Source organism: Galendromus occidentalis, unplaced genomic scaffold (genome assembly GCF_000255335.2).
Source record: "Galendromus occidentalis unplaced genomic scaffold, Mocc_1.1 scf7180000077086, whole genome shotgun sequence".
NCBI classification, from domain to species: Eukaryota; Metazoa; Arthropoda; class Arachnida; order Mesostigmata; family Phytoseiidae; genus Galendromus; species Galendromus occidentalis.
The window spans coordinates 148,578-167,317 of NW_003805074.1; the positions used below are offsets into that span (position 1 = coordinate 148,578).

An 18,740-nucleotide genomic window follows, 5' to 3' on the forward strand; every position below is an offset into this window, starting at 1 on the left:
GTTTTACAAACAGAATGCTCGAACTACGCATGAGGAACATCACAGCTCTGACGATAAGAACAACAAGCGCACCATCCAGATCAGTCAGTTTGAGAACTCGAGTCGAATGAGCCAAGAAACCACGTGATCCGTCAGAAGCGAAACAGGAACATCTCTGTTGCGTTCAGAAAATTCTGCGGTTCTCGACGAGAGGAGCAACAAGAAAACAGGGAAAGTCTGACGAGAATCGAAGACTTTTCAATAGCCTCTCAGGGAAGCGAAGCTCTCGCTGCGAAAATATTGAACACTGTATTGTGAAGAATGGATGTCATATTGAAGCTGCCCGAAACTTCCGTACGCGGAAGGTGGGTAGTAGTAGATGGTCTGCAAATCGAGCGACCGAGAAATTTCAGTCCTGCTCTGACGCAGAAACAGAGCCGGAACTGTCCGAGAAGTTATCACCGGATAACCCAGACCGGTCCCTCCGCAATCATCGCTTCTGGTTCTCGCTGGTCGCTTCATTTGTCAACTTTGAGTCGCGTGTCTCCAGTGAAGCCTTCGACCGGTTTCTGATGGAGCACTCCGAACAAGAAGGTCGTAGAAATTAAGTTGTTTTCTCTATGCGTTCCACCTCTTGGAAAAGCCTCCACATCCTGCGAATTTCGGCATCAGAGGCTCTCAGTCAACGATTTCTGAAACTGCCAGAACCTCTCCGGACAACCGACCGACGACTACAACAACGACGGCGACGATACATCCGACGCAATCGGTTCCGACCGGAGGCGGGGGGAGGAGGACCAGAGGGACAAGGCGAGCGCTCTGTTTGTCCGTTGGCTCGACTGAAGAGACGTCTTCCTGAATCGGTTTTACTGTCGTCACCGTGGCTTTTGTCCCTTCTCTCTGGAGGGCTCGCTCGGAATTCGTTCTTGCGCGTCGGAGGAGCTAAGCGGACGTCGAGAAAGGTGAAGTTGGAGGAATGCGTATATGACTCAACTCTTCGCCCAGCGTCCACGGCATCGGATGTTTTGTGGCCGGAACTTCCATCGGAACGGGAGGCGAAAACGGAACCAAACGAGATCAGCAATGACGACGAACCCACGACCAAGTCGCGACAGATGACCCTCTCCTGTACAAAGTCCCCTCTCACAACCCAGCCAAAGATGCTGGTTTGATGTTTCCTCAAACAGAATATCGGATACCAGGGTTGTGACTCGGGACGAGAATGACCGCCAACAACGCCGACGTCTCCACCGGGAGAACACGACGAACTCGGGGAATTGGAATCATGATAATACGATTTTCACTGTTCCACTGGTCGGAACCACGGGCGGATAAGACTGACAATGGAAGGGACCGATGCGTAGAGCGTATACAGGCGTACAATTTCGTGTGCTGGAGGATAGCCGATTCGGAGAGCTCACACAATGCAAGATGAGGCGCCGTGGCTGGCTATTGAGTGGGATCTTTGTAAAAGCAATCACCGATGCCATCGTCAACGTCGACTCGAAGAATGGAAGTGTGTCGGACAAGGCTACATCAGAATTCAGAAAACACTTTGTGCGATCGTATCTCAACGCGAAAGCTCACGTATAGTCTCCGAGGTCGATCAGACCTCGGAAACTGAGATTCGCTTGACTAGAACACCGATAATTCGGTGTAGGCCCATTCGACGATATCAGCACGACGCGACGCGACTCTGTTCATGATCAATGAAGGATTCGAGTCAAGGACTTTCCGTGAACAAATGCCAATGCCTTTGCTGGGTACTCCTGATGTACGGCGGACATCCAATGCACCGCTCCTGCCAAGCGGATGAACGAGCGTTGCGTGACGCATGGTAGCTTACCACACGCCTGAGACAGAGCGGCTCCAGCAGCTGTCGGTCGATCTGAAGCCACTTAGGCAGAGTAACGGTGCGACACGGCCAAGCTAACATCATCGCGATGATGATGATGATCGCCGTCATTCAGGTAATCGGTGTGTGCTCAGACATTGTCGTGCCATAAACAAATAAAACAATCCCTAAGACCGGACTCAAGCTTCTGCCCAGCCGCGGCTCGTACAAAGAATCGAGGGAATCAGACTGAATCGAGCGGGGTCGAGGAACGTAAGCTCCTTCCTCGGGAACATCAGAGATCCTCCGACAATCATTCCAGAGAGTCGTTCCACAGGATTGTGACTATCGCTGGAGAGGGCTAGAGGTCGAGAAAATAAATATCTTTCTTAACTCTTCTGTAAATTTTGTAGTGAGTCGGGGAACTACCGAGCCGGTTGAGAGGGCTGAGCGGTCCGGAGAAGCCCGATAATTCGTATAGGCTAGTTCTCAGGGTGTGTGAAAGTGTCGCGTCGGATGCGCGCCATCTGCACGCGCTTGCGGGAACTTCTGCACAGCTCGGTCAAGCTCTCAACCGCTTGAGTTCTGGGTGATCGGAGCATACCATTCTGCAGCAAAGACGAATCGATAGACGGAGAAGGAAATATAAATACTCCGACCCGAAAGGACGTAGGACCGGATCATCCCGCGAGGCCTGGGAACTTTTGCGACCTTACCAGATCCCATTATCCTCATCGATGTAATTACCCAGACGATCGTTCCCAGAGACTCCGACGATGGATCGAAATAATTTCGGACACGACGACAAGTTCGACGATATACATAGATTTCTCTCCCGTCGTTGGTGAAATCCGCCCGAGAAAGTGTTGAAAAAAGAAAGTTGTCGAGACAAGACAATCTTCCCGGTGATTCCCTCGTCTCCGTGTTCCTCTTCAATATCAATGAATGCTAATCCAGGAGAGTTATCAATGAATAATGGAGACGGCCATCATAGCAATTTCGGCATCGAACCGCAATCGAACATCGCATCTCAGTCCCTGATCATCAAAAATCAACTTTGCGATTCAATTCCGCTTATCCATTTGTGCGGCTTTGGCCTGCCGTGAAACAGCCGCGAGCAGAAAGAATTCGAAAATCGGAAAAGACCGAGGATTATTAGAAGCAATGTTCTGCTTGTTTCTTCTTCTTTCTTTGGCACAAACTGACCGTGCGCCATCGTTTTCGCTCCGGCATCGACCAGGCAGACTTCTCGTTCGATCACTTTCCACGGATCGAGACGAAATCGCCACGCTCATTAGGTACTCGACGATACTCACGCTTGAAATTTCAGCGAGAGCTTGGAAATTGCCAACAGTCTTCATCTGCGAGACACGAATTTCAGCGCGAGTGAGGGCGTGTGCTTGGGCTCTTACGAAACTCCTCGCGGCCGATCGCCGCAATAAAGAGGGGAATAGACCGTCTCCACAAGAGTATGATATGTCCGAGGCTTATGATTGAAGGAATGAGCGAATAAATAAGTGGATTCATGGATGAAGAATGGATGAGCTTCAATAAGGCAGAGCGACGTCGGCTATCGAGCGACGGCAGGGCCAATCTGTACAAAGAGCCGTGGGCATCGCGAAGCTGCGGGATTCCGCTCGGTTAAAAGCAACGGAAAAGGGCGGCTCGCTCCGAGCTCTTCGTGGAACAACCGTAAAGCGGAGATTCGTCGGGGAGTAATGGTGCGACGGGAGGCCACCACGGGTTCGTCAATCGACTTCACGACCGCGCTCCGAACGCCTTGCCTAGACGAATGCGTCGACTCAAAGTAACGATTCCGATGGGTGACTTCGACGACCCTAAATGGGAGTCGGAGGCAGATCTTCCCGCCAAAGCGAGCTCGACCGTCCATCGGTCCAGCAGCAGATTATACGGGCAATGGATAAAAACAATGAAAAAACAATTAGCGGTCGTCGACTGAACGACGATCGCTGTGATACACGCACATCTGGAACGATTTGTCTCACGGAGCAGAATATGAGACGTAATTTCGATGGGTTTGTACGTGACGCTGGGATCGTGCTCCGTGGCTGAACAACCGGATTTGGTTTTGACAATTCTACTGTAGCATTCTTCGAGGTATTCGGCTCCCTGATCCAGAAGCTTTTCTCTGGGAAGCTTGCTGCAATGAAGCCGAGAAGAAGGGTACTCACGTTGGTGGTCAGCTGTGCGGTTAGTGTTACAACCTTGTCGTTCGAGTGGTCGAGCTCTTTGCGAAGTCGACGGATTTCGTGCGCCTTCTTCTCTTCAGGTGTGGAGTACATAGATGACGTCGTTGACACCAGCGATAGAGTGGAGCCCAATCCGGCTGGAAGTATTGAAACAATTCGGTTGAGACCACGTCCCGGCATGAGAACCCCAAACCTCTGGAGCTCTGTGAGGACGTAGGGTATATGCTGCACAACCGACGTCGCAGGAATCGAGAAGAGTAGCGCTTACTCACCTTCATCTTCTCTGGCGAATCGCATCCCTCTCGGTGGAGTTACATGGTTCAAACCCGGAGATCCGTACAAGAAACGGGAACTTCCCTAGAATATACGGAATAATGAGCTCCTCCACATACATTTCTGCCTCAATGAAATCCCGATCGGTGACACTTTTCCCATCGAGGAGAGTGATTCCATCTTCAGGTACATATAGGTAGGTACATCGAAAATGTTCGCCAGTAGTCCCTTCTACGCTCAAATGTCCCCCCAATTATTTATGGGAAAGCTCTATTGATGCGGGGAAGATGTAAGGTGAGAAATGCAGTATGGACAATAGTCAAGATTGTTCTCCTCCGGGTTCAGGGGAGGCGACTCACTCAACCCGGGTAGCGCTGAGGTATAGAGAGGCTATCGAGCAATTCATGGGTGGAGGTCATGCACAGAGCTGCTGGTGAGTAGGTACTTGCCAGAACCGGTGAGAACCAATATTATCAATGAGTTTTTGGAGGAAGCTTAACCGCCCACCGAGACACCTTCGAACCTTTGAATTCAATTTCAAAGAATGGAGTGCGGAAGCAGTCAGTCCGTTTGTGAGTCAATTTCTCTCGATTTTTCGCGAGACTAAGCAAGAGCATCAGAGGAATTCCAACATTCCGGAGTTGCGTGAGAATTCACTGGAAGCCATTCAGACTTTTGACTGATGAGCTTCCCGCTGATTGGAACTGTCAAGCATTTGACGGCCATTCATCGGTATTTGTTTGAAGGAGACGAGATTATCACGAGTCGTTCTTCGATGCTCTCCTGGGGCAGATTGAGTCAAACGGGTAATCTTCGCAAAGATCTAGCATTCGCCGCATACGCCGTGAGATTCGAATGATTTTCTGTGCCACCGTCTCCCGGTCATCCTCGAATATGCGAAAAAAACAAAAAATAACAACAACGAGAGTCGACGCAAACCCTTCGCGGTCCGCATCGACGACGCGACGCGATTCGGATCCGCGCCTTCGCAGTACCTGACTATGACGAGAGTTGACGCTGTTGTGAGGTAGTGTCTTGCTTGCAAACTCCTGGGCGGACCTCCGTTCAGCGCGATTCATTCGCAGAGAATATGAAGCATAAGCCGGTTGCGGGGACGAAGGTAGCGACGAACCGACCAGCCTATGGTTCGAGTGGTTCGATAAAGCGGATGAGGATCTTTGGGGAGTCGTAGGGGGAGAGTAGCACGGATGGCCAAAGTAGTTTGGCCGAGGGGTCCGGGGGCCGACATTCTGAGGAAACATTAGGGTTCATGCTAGGAAAATTAAGATCGCGATCCTGGCTGACGCGGCGGTCGCCGCGGCAGCGTCTACGTCTATGGTAAAGTTCAGAGATCAGCGACTCCAAACTCATAGCATCACATTCATGCACAAATCAATCGCGAACCTATAACACATTCATATCTGCAAATCACGCATACCGATCCTCGGGATAATCTTATTCATGATCAATGATTAATCAACCAGGTTGTGAGAAAGAGTCGATGTCTCGTATGTTCGCGTGGAGCAACCGAGAAGCCAATCAAAATGTCTTCCCATCATCCAGCGATTCTTTCGCGACTGGGCCTTGCGAAAATTGATTTTTGCGATCTCCCGCAGAACCGCCACCGATCGACTGCCGCCGTACGGATCGGTTCCATGCGCTTTTGATGCCACTGGCAAGGCAGATAACCCAAAAAAACCATCTCTTATCCACCTCCTTGGTCTACCCTGAGGCTTCAGGAGCGAATATCAATCGACAAATGAGATCTGGCAAGTTCTAAGTCTGTCATTCTTGCGCCATGGACTATGCTCAATCGGCATCGCAAAAAATATTTCACCTGGCTCTGAGCCTGCTGCTGCGAGTGGGCACTCAAGAGACTTTCCATGGACTCAGCCTCATGAAGAAGACTCTTGTTGCTTCTCGGGGGATGGATTGAAGGGTGGGCGGGACCGAGCGGCATTTGCCAGTGCATCTCCTGCTGATGCAGATACGCCTTCTGAATGCCCTCCAATGTTGCGTAGCCATCCTCTGGACCGCTGACTCGTCTTTTGTACGGCGACCCTGGGTGAAACATTTTCGTTAGCAAGCAGTGATGGACAGCGCGACAGGAAGGAAGTCATCTAATCAGCTCCCATCATATATTTTTTTAAGGCCCGTAATGAATGATACAGCGATGCCGTCGATCAACTGATTCGAACGGTCAGCCGGAAAATGACTTACAGTCAGCGTCCACGGGGGGTTTGACCGGGGCGCTTTTTGTGGAGTTCAGAGAAGCTACGCTTGCGACGGAATCGGGCCTCGATTTCAACGAAGCCGTCATTGCGGTCGATTGTTCCATCTGGAATCGAGCAAGGATCTTCATTAGGACCGACTGGGACCGATGGATTTTCGATTTCGAAGGTTTGAGCTCCAAATGCGATCAAATCACAATTTACAATGCTACGAATAAACTGTGTAACATCATCATCTTATCATGATTGATCGATGATTGTGTATGACAGTCCTCCCAGTAATCGGAGCATCGTTCCCGAGCCGCGTTCGTCCGGACCAATCCTGCGAAACTCAACACATGATCCTTCCTTCCTCAAGGAGGGAGGCCACGCTGAGCTTGTCGACCCCTCCGGACCTTCATTTCCCGCTGAAGCTGGTCTTCAAAATCTGGGGAGTCTGCGTCAGGGCCAGCCGGGAGGGAGACACGAAAGCTGCTGATTCGATGATTACAGCGGACGTAATGAATCTCCCGGCTCGATGGCTGTCTGGAGTGTCAGCTCTGGAGAGCCTTGGTCTGCTCCCGATATGAGGAAATCGAGAGTATCAGAGACTCTACAGTTAATCGAATGTGAGACTTTTATCATAGATGAGTTTGGCCTCATGAGCAATTACTATTTTCGAATTCTTTCGCTACTCGAATTCCATTAGACATTCACGACTGGTTTCTATCAAAAGATCTGGTATCGAAGACCAGACAAAGACGTAATTTGTTCGCATAGCACGCGACCAGCTGCGGCTCGGGCGCCGAGCCAGACAACTTTTGCAAAACCTGGCTCCCCTCTCTACACCCTCCCCTTGTGGGATGGTCTGATGCGCCTGCGCTTGTCGTTCCTTTCAGCTATCGCATGGCATTCCATTTCTGGCAATGGAGTATCTTCCTCTGTTGTAGGCGCTATAATTCGAGAGTCGACCGGGACCAAACACCCCAGAGTTTCTGGACGAGAGAAGTTTATTCGACATTCTAGCCCACGTACCTGATTCATTGCAGTTTCATGCTTCGCTGCTTCCAAGATCGCTTCCGGTGGGTCTACAGTTCCGTAGAGCTTGACGTCGTTCGAGGAAACCCCGTTGCGAATCATGATCATCATTTTCGATTTAGCCTTAGCCTCCTTCTTCTTAAGTTTGTCTTTCTTCGCGTTTGCATCCTTGTCCTTGTTGCTGTCTTTCTTGCTATCTCTAAGATCACTGCCGCTTGACGCTGGTACCTCCTTCGTCCTGTAAAGGGAATTGGGTAATCCAAAAAGCAATTCGAGCTCATCCCTTATCGCCAGGCTGGTGTCAGTTATCATTACTTCCGGAGAGTCCGAACGCGTGGCATGGCGAAATTCTGGAGTGTACAAACGTTCTCGAAATGCAAGCCCCGGAGACGGTGTCGCCACAGATATTCTGCGGGCGGCTCTCTTGCAGACCGTAGAATATCTTGCAGTCTTTAGTAATTTCTTGGAAGCAGTCTTGGTTGAAGCTCAAGAAATTATTATTTCGTGGCACTAAAATTCCTCCGAGCCCACGTCCTCTCCATTGATGGAATAGGCTGTTGTGGTTCCTCACTGCTGTCCCCGACAATTTCTCGGCTGGACACCCTGCCTCCGTTCCATACGATGCTATGGGAACCTTGGGAGATTCCACTAGGCACTGTGGATCGCTGTCAAAAGCACGACTCCGCGAAAGGCACAATACTTAGAGACTCTCGACTTACTTCTTGACCAGTGTCTGCTGAACGTTCCGACTGCCGCTGTGGGCCGCCTGCAGCGAGTGCACGCCATGACGTTTGAGCACCCCGTAAGGATCCGAGCTCAGCGAGGAATCGGTCAAGCCATCGTTAGCCGAAATCTCATTGAAGGTATCAGAGAGACCGGACGATACTGAGCTGCTGTCGTCCAAGCTGAAAAAACGACAGTCATACTTAATGAAGTGTGCATGTCTTGACATTCGTATAGGACCTCAGCCGGCCAACTGGCCCGTCTGACTGACAGGCCCACTGACTGAGGGACCGGGCAACAGACTGACTGACTATCCGACCAGCCGGGCAAATGGTAGATTTACCACGGACAGGATACGATGGCAGAGAGACGCGACCGAGCAGTCTCTCCCGGTCGTGCCTACTGGAGCCTTTCGGCCCGGTCAGCGACTCGTAGGGGGCTAGGTTTTATTGCTCCAACCTCCAACCCTTTTCCATTGGCAATGTCCACCGTGCGAGAGCCCGACGCGAATTGGAGAATTTCGCTCCGTCGAAGGACCGTGGAAGTGGTTATCCCGTCCCATCCGAGGTTTTCGAAGTTCTTCTATTCCCCGAATTGTCCATCGCTCTAGCGCCGTCCCCGGTAAAGTGTGGTGCCCCGTGAGCTCCGAACGAGCTCGGCTCTGATCTTTCAATGAGCACGATTGCGCCGGAGCATTGAACGAAAACACGAGCACAAATAGATTGTACAGCGCGAATTCGGCCACTTATGAAGCGAGAGTCCTCTCGTCGCACTGTCTGCGGGGTGTATTCGCCTCGCGTTAGAGAAACTCATCGCGTGGACGCTTGAGCACGTACTTGTCGGAGCGTGAGAGCGAGCTTTAGGCAGGTACTCTCTAAATTAATCTCCACCGCTAAACCCACTCGTAATCGCGGCATGAGTGACTGACCGCCCGTCCGACCGGTTTCGAGGCCTCAACTCTGAATAGGGTCCAGGAACACCCCACCTCAAAAATTCGATCGTGGCATCTAGTACGGACCTCGGGGAAGTCTGGCAGCAAGGTCGAGACAATAATTTCCTGCGTCGCAGGAATTTCGTGAAGACTGGCCAAGCACAATCAAGCTACATGTCCCGGGAAAGAATTCGCTCTTCTCAGACTCCGGACGAGTCTACTCGGGGGTTATTTGCTCCATGAGTGAGGTAACAAGCGTGTACCCCTGTGACGTGAACCAGGAAATCATATTGCATACATAAATTCATAGCTCTGTCTCACTCCATCGAGAGCGGATGCAATGCAGGACACTTCCTGATGCGTCAACCTGTGTTCCTCTGTATCAGATTATCCCCAGCCCGGACCGACCGCCATGTACGGATAACAAGGACCGCAAGATATCTCGCAATCTTTATTTGCGGCTCCGATAGGAGGACCGGGGCAGGCTAACAATGTTATCGATACGTTCCCAGTTTTTCATGATAAGAAGGCTAGATACATGGTCAGAGCGACCCGTGCGTGTAGCTTTGGGACGAGATCCACTTGGTTGACTGATCGGCTACAGGAAAGAAGACGAGGACGTCGGAGAAAGTGGGAGGAGGAACGAAGGAAAAATGACAAGGCTCCAGTGAATTGCTAGTCTTCCGCATCGGGACGTCTATGGGACGTTACACGAAGGCAGTTCAACGCTCCCGGACATACAAGCGATATTTCCGAAGGTTCTCGCCGAGCTCTACAAATCTCGATTCCGACTTCCGGGATAAGTACGACAGCGTTTTTCTCGACTCGGAGAATATCTCACGTATCCATATTTTGCTTCCACTCCCAAAACGCCCAAGCTGAGTATCTAGATGTGAGCCCACCTCACTGAGGAAGAGCCAGTCCGCTTCGAGTCGCGATATGCCCCGTTCAAAAAAAACGATTGGTGGAAACCTCCCCGGCTGGCGACAAAGTTTTTCGAGGGTATAATGACCGGATCTGACCAGCGGATCACCGGTTGCATCCGTTTCCGGTTCTACCTCTGAAAACTTGGATTCGCCCCGGAGAGATGCCCCTCACTCAGTTATGAGAGATGTTACTCTCGCCTGGGTGACTCTTCCGCCCGTATGAGCGCCGGTTGTGAAAAACTCCCATCGGTCCGGGAAACTACGAAACGAGACACGAAAAGCTGGAACTGCAAAGGGAAACAGTGGCACCAAAAATGCGGGTGATATTCGCATGGCTTCCTGGACATAACGAAAATCCACGGGAGACCAGAACCGCTCCTCGGACGAGCACAGCCAGATTCAGCTGCGCGGTATGGATATCGTCGTTATGGTGGAATCGGAATCGAGTTCCAATGGCAGTGCAGCTGGGGCCTTTCCTGACGTGACTCATCAGCGGAACCCACGCTCCCATGCCGCTGAGCAAAGTGGCCCGGCAGACACCTCCTTCTCCTGCGTCGGGCACATATCGATAAGCTTCGAGTGCCGTGATTACACAATGGACCACCGGGTCGGCAAGGAGAGCGAACAGTGAGGCAAACTAGATCAAACTCATTCCTGTATACGGCTCAATACGAGAGCGTGGTCAACTCGTCTCCGCATGCATGGAAATTCGGAGACGCCTTTTCGCGATATCCCTATCCGACGGCATAATCATGGAGTTTCTGCGATGATTAGCTGATTTCAGAGTTCAGAAGGGGTTGCTGGCGTCGTCGGTGAACGCGCCAGGGTTCCAGCGAGGCAACGAGGATTTTGGCTGAGTAAAAGGAATAATCTCGAGGACGGTATCTTAGGAAGAAGAAAATTGATTGACGAAGGGAGGAAATCGGGTGTTTAAGCTCCGGGCGCTAAAAAAAGCGAGGGATCATGTCGAGACGATGCTTGACACACCGTGCTTAGCATTCGCGGAGCGTAGCCCGAGCAACCTCACGGCGAAGATTCCTCTCCATAATATTGATTTTTGGCGTCATCGACCGATTGTCCTATATCTCAAACGTCAACTCCCTCCCGCACAGCGCTTCGCAGTTTCCTCATGGCACTGAACCGTTCCGAGACCGTGGTTCCAATCAAAAGAATGAAGGATGGCGACAGCAGTCGATGCATATAGCACGGGTTTCTGAATCCTGATATCGGTCCCTTCTTTGATAGTGTGAGTCGGAGGGTTTCGGTCTGTTAGGTCCTTGGACTTAACATATTAAATATGCAGGTACTCGGCCTTGATCCTCCTGAGTACATTTGCTCTATGAATCCGTCCTCGGAAGCAATGTGAATAACAGTACCCGGGACGCTAAACCTTGGCTGTGTGGATCAGCCCGGAAAAGTTTAGGTCCTTGGACTTAAAAGTGATCGGAACCTTCCCCTAGATCAGGAAATCCAAGTGAAGGTTACTCTGCGATTTTCCATGGAATCGCATAGGAAATCACGGACTCCGGATTCCGTCCCTTCGAGGTATCGGGGAAAATAACGAATACGCAAATGACTCGGATTTTTGTCGGTGCATCTCGTTGACGAGAGATTTTTCTACGAGAAGGAAGGACACAATTCTACGAGAGAACGTAACTATGGGGAAACGACCCGGGAGCCGAGAAGGATCCCCCATTGCCCCCTTAGAAACTTCGTAAGTCGAATGTGCTTACGATCGGCGTCGCTCTCCGAGCTTCAATGAGTGCTGGCAGCAGCATTCGATTCGCTGAGCCAATTGTATAGCGCCTCATTCTCCCCTCGAGAAAATAGCTCTACTTTGCCGAATGAAGACTTCACTCTTCAGGAACAAACCTTCTGCTCAGGATGTCAGAAACAGTCCCGGCGGAGCGACTCAGAAGTCTCCGTTTGTGATGATAAAGTCTTTCCTGCGGACCGGCATATATCGAGATTCGACGCGGGGCTATGGTGAACGCCCGACGGTCCATGATTCGAACGGGCACAGTCACTTTTGTTTCCAGAGCACCTTCGCTCAGGAGTTCACATTTTCACTTCAACCTCGCTTGTCGACTTTGAATCGTTCATTCAGTCGATGAACGAGGGTCAGCTGGTACCGCATCTGAGCTTCGTTGGGGGACCACAGACTCTGTCTATGGGAGCTTGGCGCGTGGGGACTCGCGAAACAGAGAGGGTAGCGATAGAGGGAGAGAGTCATGAGTGCCTAGGGGCTCAGGTAGGGATCGGAGTGAGTATCTGAGAGTGAGTCTCGACTGCGATCGCCGATCTAATCCTTACTTATAGTCGTCGGTTCGGGATCAGCGAGTGTACAGATCCGAGAAGAAGGGGAGGATCGCCTACGGTAGGCCCCGGCAATGATCATTGGAAGACGGACCGCCTCGAGAAAATGCCGGCCATTTGACAATTTGTTTCTGGTACATACATATATGGCCCGAGGGGTTCCCGGAGACAGAGACAGATCGCCACCCTAGCGTTCAAGTACAGACCCATATTACTCTGCGAAAGGCGGTGGATCGTGAGGTGGATCGGACTCGGGAGGGTGTCAGCGAGCGAGAGCTGTTGGATATTAGTTCGGCTTGGATCGAGCGAACGAGGGGCCTGGCTGTAGGGCCTGGATCACCCGTCTACTTCAATAATGTTTGTGGGCTACACGAAGATGACTCAAAAAAGCCAATAGTTTGGCGTGTTCTGCTCGGAATCCATCGGCGTGGATCGAGTTTAGTTTTGACTTTCCGTAGATGAAATCAAAATTCTCTCGGCAGCCGGAAGACCGGCAGGACTTAGTCAGAAATTTATCCATGGGACATTTCCCTCCCTGGGAGCTTCATCAAAGTCATGCTCTCCGAAACGGAGATTCAGCGGTCGGGATACTCGGCTCCCGAGCCTCGAGGGAGAGCGCTTTCAATTTAATGTTCTGACCCTCCGCGAGGAACCCTGACGGCACGAGATCCCGGAAGCGCGGATTGCAGAGAGTCGTCGGCCGATTGCATTCCGGTTGAAAACCAGCCGGACAGTAAACTCGCGGCGTTGTGAAGCTGCGAGGATTATCCCGCCTGGATGAACCGTTCTGGCTTACCAGCTGGAGCGCTCAGCCGACCTAACCTACGACGGGACGAGCGTTGTCTCGTTAGGCGAGAGGACGCTTCGCGTTAAGTCGGAGTCACGTTCGTAGTCGACAGTTTGATGCCATTTGAAAGCAGCGCTCATTTATCCTGATAAGCACCGCGATAAGCAAGGATTCAGAGCCATAGCTTGGTTATCGCTGAGCCTTTGACGCCGTCGAGCATGATTCTCCGAGATCCCCACGTCCGACAAGGTCGGAAGCATTGTTCAGCCCCCACGGGATTCGGAATCACGGAATCACGCATAAACTGACGCGGCTCGAGGAGTTGCGGGCATCCCGATAGGAAACCCTTTCGGTGGTAGTCCCGTAAAGCGGGATGAGATGAGCTAAGGGTGACCGAGTTGGCGACGATTCGAGCTAATAGATTCAACCTAATGACAACTATTTCAATGGTGGGACCATCAAGATAATTTCGAGGCTCTCTAAAGTCGCAGGGTGAGTCTTGATTACTCGTCAGAGAAGATGAAGGCTTAGATCGTTTCGATAACGATCGTAATCTGGTGGAAGTCGTACCCCCTAGGATTGTGCGTACAGTAGCTGGACTTCGAATACTCACGCTTTGAGTCTCGGGTGTCGGAGAACCGTGGTATTTACGGGAGGGATCTTCAAACTGAACGGGAACAGAAAAAAAGGACTCTATAAAATCGGGAACGAAATCGGGGAAAAGCTAGAGGAAAGGAACTCTGGGGAATAACTCGACATTGACTTGAGACTCCTCCTTCTAAACTCACCTGTCATCACATAGGACGTTGATAAGTTTCGGATTCATTTTTTTGTGGGGGCTGTTCACGCCTTGCGGGTGCTTTGCGTTTGGCGGGGGAGCCGGCGACGGATGCGAAACGTCCTGACGCCTCCTATACAGACTCGCTCCGCCCTCGCTCAGGTAGCCACTCGGGATTTCCTCCAGACCCAAAGCGCCGCCACGAACAGGACGCAGGACATCGCCGTCCGACATGTAGCCACCCTGTTCCTGTTCTTGTACGTGGGGATATTTGAGTCTGACCATGTCCTGAGAGGCCGCCATTAGGTGTCTCGCAAACGCCACTCGCGAAGGATCGGCCTGCAGCCGCAGCGACGGGACGTGGTACTTTCCACCTGGTATAAATCTGCTGCTTCCTTGGTTCGTGCGCAGGTAACTCCCGTACGGTGCGTTACGGGGCTGCAGTGGTTGCATGGGACTGATTGAATCCATTTCCTCCTCTTCCTCTTTTCGGTGTTCGGCTTTGAGCTCTTCGAGTGAATGCTTCTGGTTGCTCTGTGAGTTATGATTGTTCACCATCGGTGACACCATGGCCACTTTGTGCATTGTGGATCCACAGCGTGGCAGCGTGTTGCGCTCCTGGACCTCAACGTCGGCCGAGAGGTTGAACGGGAGCTGCTGTGTGCCTTTTACGGCTGCTGTCGGTTTCGGCAGAGTCAAAGATTTTATCTGAAAAATTATATCATTGAGCTCGAAGTATCTCACCCCGAGTGCTCGACTCAGGTCGATAGGGAACTGGAGATAAAATTGAAAATGATTCCGGGCAGGACACGACATTCTCTCATGAAGTCTCGCGATTTCTCCTCGATCGCGGAGACTGATACTTACTTCTAAGAGGGGCTCGCGAACTTTGAATTTGTCCTCCGTGAGAACTTTGTGATTTTCATGTTCGTGCTCCTGCTCGACGGTGACGTCAACGTCAGCGTCATCGATAGGCTGCGCCTCGTCCTCCCCGTCGACGACTTCAACGACGGTGGGGTTTTCTTCGGAAAGATGACTTTCTCTAGAAGTGTCTAAGGAACTATCGGATAGTCGTTGCTGGAGGTCCGGACTCTGTTTTGGTGAAGTTTCGTATGAGATCCCGCTGTCGTCCGCGATGGGCGAAGAACAGCAGTCGTCTGGCGATATGTCGTTCAGACCCGCTGGCGGAAGCTCTTCTGAAAGGAGTTCGCTCCGTTCTTCGCGACGTTCTTTGGGTCTCGGCGGCGGAAGAGAAAGTTCTGCCTCTTTCGGAGGTAAGGGCGGTGCAGACTCCGGCACGAGTGGAGGAGTCGAAAGTTGGAGAAGGCGGCTATTCCTCCTGGAGCTGGCTTGGTCCGAGGAGTTTGAGATCACCGAGCTCGGTCTCGACGGCCTCGGTCTCCCGAAATGACCTGATGGAGGTCGAAGTCCCGACAGAGGAAGACCTGACGTATTCGCTGCATTCAAAGTTTCAGTCTGAGGTCTGGAAGGGGCACGAGAAAGGACAGTTCCGTAATCAGTCGACGAAACGAAAAATCAGGGGGAATATCAAGTTCCTCCATCGGGAGAAGGGGCTGACGGAAACTAGTGATAACGGCGACGGATGCGGATACACACACATGAGAGGTTTTAGTGGGTAGTGTCTGCGAGGACGACCCCACAGTACTCAACCGTGAGTCTGCGTGAACGCATTTTCCCTCTCCAAAAAAAAAATCGGGGGAAGGGATAGAGATCGGGAATCAGATTGAGGAGTCTGCAAGAGCAGAGGATCGTCGGCCGCCAGAATTCATCTGCGCGGGGTTTCCTGCATCCGGACCGAGAGCTTCCCGAGTCTCGGTCTCGCTGGTGTCTATCCACGTGGCACCCTGGCGCAGCTCACCTGAGAGGACTTGGGTTGGCGGGTTCTGGCTGAGAATTTGTTGTGCTGTTGGCCGGAGAAGAAGCAGGAGGGACGATTTTATTTGGAACCGGCTTGCGACTCGGTAGGCTCGAGGAATTCCGAATCGGAGGAGTGGGTTCGAGTTTCGTCACCTGCGCGATTTGAGGCTTCTGCACTCCCAGAGAAGTAGGGGCTGGAAAGGACCAGAATAGTGTGAGTTGTCAGAATTCTTTCCGAGCCTTCTCGATCTCGAACATTCGAAGAGCCTCCAAACGATTGACGGAGTATCAGAATCCATTCGACGAGAATCTGCGATATCGTAATTTAGTCATATATCAGCATGAACGGGATACCTTTGAGTTGTTTCACAGGTTCGTTCTTCTTCTGAAGCGGTTTAGGAATTTCTTTCGGGATTTGATTCACCTGCTGAGTGCTGGGTGCTCTTGGGATCCCGGTAGAGGGTTTTTGAATGGATTTTACAGCTTGTGGAAGAGATTGCGTCGACCCCGCGAGGCTGGATGGTCTGTGTCGGGAAATGGAGACAATGAGTTTAGTGTCCGTATCCTCTGTGTTGACTTTCCTCCTGCGAGGCGTGAATTAATGCAGGTTCGAGACTCGAGCTAGCCTTGGGAGCCGCATAGTGTCTTCCGATACTTGCTCCAAGCCTTCCGCTGAACATGGGAAGGACGAGCTCCAAAAGTTATTCACCAATATCGGTACTCTAAATACAGCCTCCCGGGAGCGTGGGTGAAATCAGCGAGAGCTCTTCGACGCGCTATAGCTATTTTCCGTCCCCTCTGCCCTGGCATCGGCCCACAGGGAAGTCCGCACGCGAGCCGAAACGCGCACAGGGAAGCACCAGGGACTATTCTTCACGCGATCGAGCGTCGATAGTCGTTGAAAGTAGAATTATTCGTCGCGAAGAGGAATCGCGGTCAAAGGCCGTACGTCGGAGTGAGCCTTGTGGCTGATTCCGAGTCGTATTCACAGAGTAATTTGACGCACCTGGAAGTGAATTCTCAATCGCGATCGACAGCGCAGACGTCAAAGACGTGGCGAGAATTTTTGGGAAAATGTCGGATGGCGCTACGCTCCAATTTGACAGGGGACTAGGATTCCGATAACTTCTCGCTGAGACGTCAGCGTCCTCCTCTGATCAGGAAATTCGTCCTCGAATTCTTCTCGCACAATTTGATCAAATCATGGATTACTTGACGACAGTCGCTCCCTCATCGAATGAAAGCGAGCTCGGATAATTGTCAAGTGCTCGATTCGGACGTGATATTTTTTTCCACGCTCGTCTCACGGTGAAACCGTGTCTCATCTGAAGCGCCCTTGACTTGAGTTCTCGATGAGAAGCTAAGACTATAGCTGCCGAGCTCGTCGCAGTCAATTTGGCAGATTTTTTTCTGGTACCTCCCGAATCCTCTCGTGAATTTCCCGTTGATTGAAGTGTATCAAGAAATGAGAGCAGTTGCCGTCAGAGCGCGCGCAAGTGGCTACGAACCCGCTGGATTCAGAGAATCGACTTCTCTCTCCCAAACCTCAACACGCGCGCTAACAAGGCTCCGAGATTCCCCGATTTATCCCAAAGGCGATGCATTTCCCGCGATACATCTGCGGAAACAATTGTTAGCCGCTCGACGCGTGATGGTCGATTGCTCAACGTCGACTAAGGGTCACAGCGCACAGCGACACGACCCTTCGTTGTCTCTGCGACAGCTGTACCTACTTGTGGCGAAAGCCATAACAGAAGACTAGATCGACCAATCGTACTACACAAGACTCAAGGTGAAATTTGATTGTCAGTCGTGATGGAGGCGGGATATTTTGCTTGGCGGGCACAAACACCGGTCAATCCATAGGGACGGTCCGGAATCGAGTCTGAATCCACCGCTTGTCGGAACGTTCGCGATTCGCCGGCCCTCTTTTCCCCTCGTATGTCGAAACCGAATGCTGGCTTACCGTTTCGAGCTGAAGCTGGGGATTCCTTTTGCAACGCTCTGATTGCTTAGCGAGGGCGAGGGAGCCCTCGACGATCTCGAAGAGGGTGGGATAAGTCCACTTTTCGGAGGTACCAAACCGGACTGCGAGCCTGAAAAGAAAGGGAACTTTCTGTGAATATTCTTTCTCTGCCTGCTTGAGAGGGACGCGAAACGACGATCATTCCGAGAGCTGGGAAGTTCTGGCGCTGAAAAACGCCGGAAATAGCAGGCGAAAAGGCACAGAAATACCTTAGATTAGCGATCAAAGCTAGGAAAACAGGCTTGATAGGCAGAACAAAAGCCGCATCGAACCGTTCGTCATTCGTCAGTGCCGCTTGATGAGAGATTAACGTGGTCTTCCGGAGTCGATCGGTTAGTAATCGAGGCCGGTCTGATAGGAAGTATTTCAAATCATCGAAAAAAAATTGACCTCAAGGCGAACCATCGGATTCTATCGGAAGCAAGAGGTGTTCCTAGAGCATGGGTATGCCGACCCTATTCATCGCCGAATCCGTTGGTAGACCCTAAATTTCCCCAGAACTCCCGGAATCCAGCGTCTCGGTGACTCAGATAGGCACTCTGGGCGCGGAAAAACCTAAGTAGGTGTTCTCTATGGAAGCGTCGAAAAAAGCGGCCAAAGCATTTATGGCGAAATGCCTGAACTTCCGAGCTCTAATCATGATTCTTATAATGATGATCATCGAGGGATGACTTTGGGGTAGGGGCGACAACTCAATCAGATACAGACTCCCGTCAATACTGAAGATCTCTCGCGTGGAGTGTCGGTTGTTCAATCCCGGCGGTGGGTTAGTCTTTCTGGAAACCATGGTCAGACTTCTCTTCGGGCCATTCAGGGAAAGATGCTCCTGCA

The 18,740-nt window shown here is 51.5% G+C and overlaps 1 protein-coding gene across 1 annotated transcript in view; it reads right to left on the bottom strand.

Moving 5' to 3' along the window:
- Positions 1 to 497: 497 nt before the first annotated feature.
- LOC100897622 (uncharacterized) overlaps positions 498 to 18,740 on the bottom strand; it is a 30,066-nt gene continuing 11,823 nt past the window's right edge. Inside the window, exons 2-15 of the mRNA XM_003740763.2 lie at positions 17,850 to 17,979; positions 16,238 to 16,407; positions 15,885 to 16,077; positions 14,873 to 15,488; positions 14,016 to 14,713; positions 13,841 to 13,894; positions 11,997 to 12,173; positions 8,264 to 8,449; positions 7,542 to 7,782; positions 6,517 to 6,634; positions 6,134 to 6,357; positions 4,296 to 4,380; positions 4,006 to 4,160; positions 498 to 632 (exon numbers count right to left, since the gene is read on the bottom strand). Coding sequence (XP_003740811.2) covers positions 498 to 632; positions 4,006 to 4,160; positions 4,296 to 4,380; positions 6,134 to 6,357; positions 6,517 to 6,634; positions 7,542 to 7,782; positions 8,264 to 8,449; positions 11,997 to 12,173; positions 13,841 to 13,894; positions 14,016 to 14,713; positions 14,873 to 15,488; positions 15,885 to 16,077; positions 16,238 to 16,407; positions 17,850 to 17,979 — 3,182 coding nt within the window. The remainder of the gene's footprint in view (positions 633 to 4,005; positions 4,161 to 4,295; positions 4,381 to 6,133; positions 6,358 to 6,516; positions 6,635 to 7,541; positions 7,783 to 8,263; positions 8,450 to 11,996; positions 12,174 to 13,840; positions 13,895 to 14,015; positions 14,714 to 14,872; positions 15,489 to 15,884; positions 16,078 to 16,237; positions 16,408 to 17,849; positions 17,980 to 18,740) is intronic.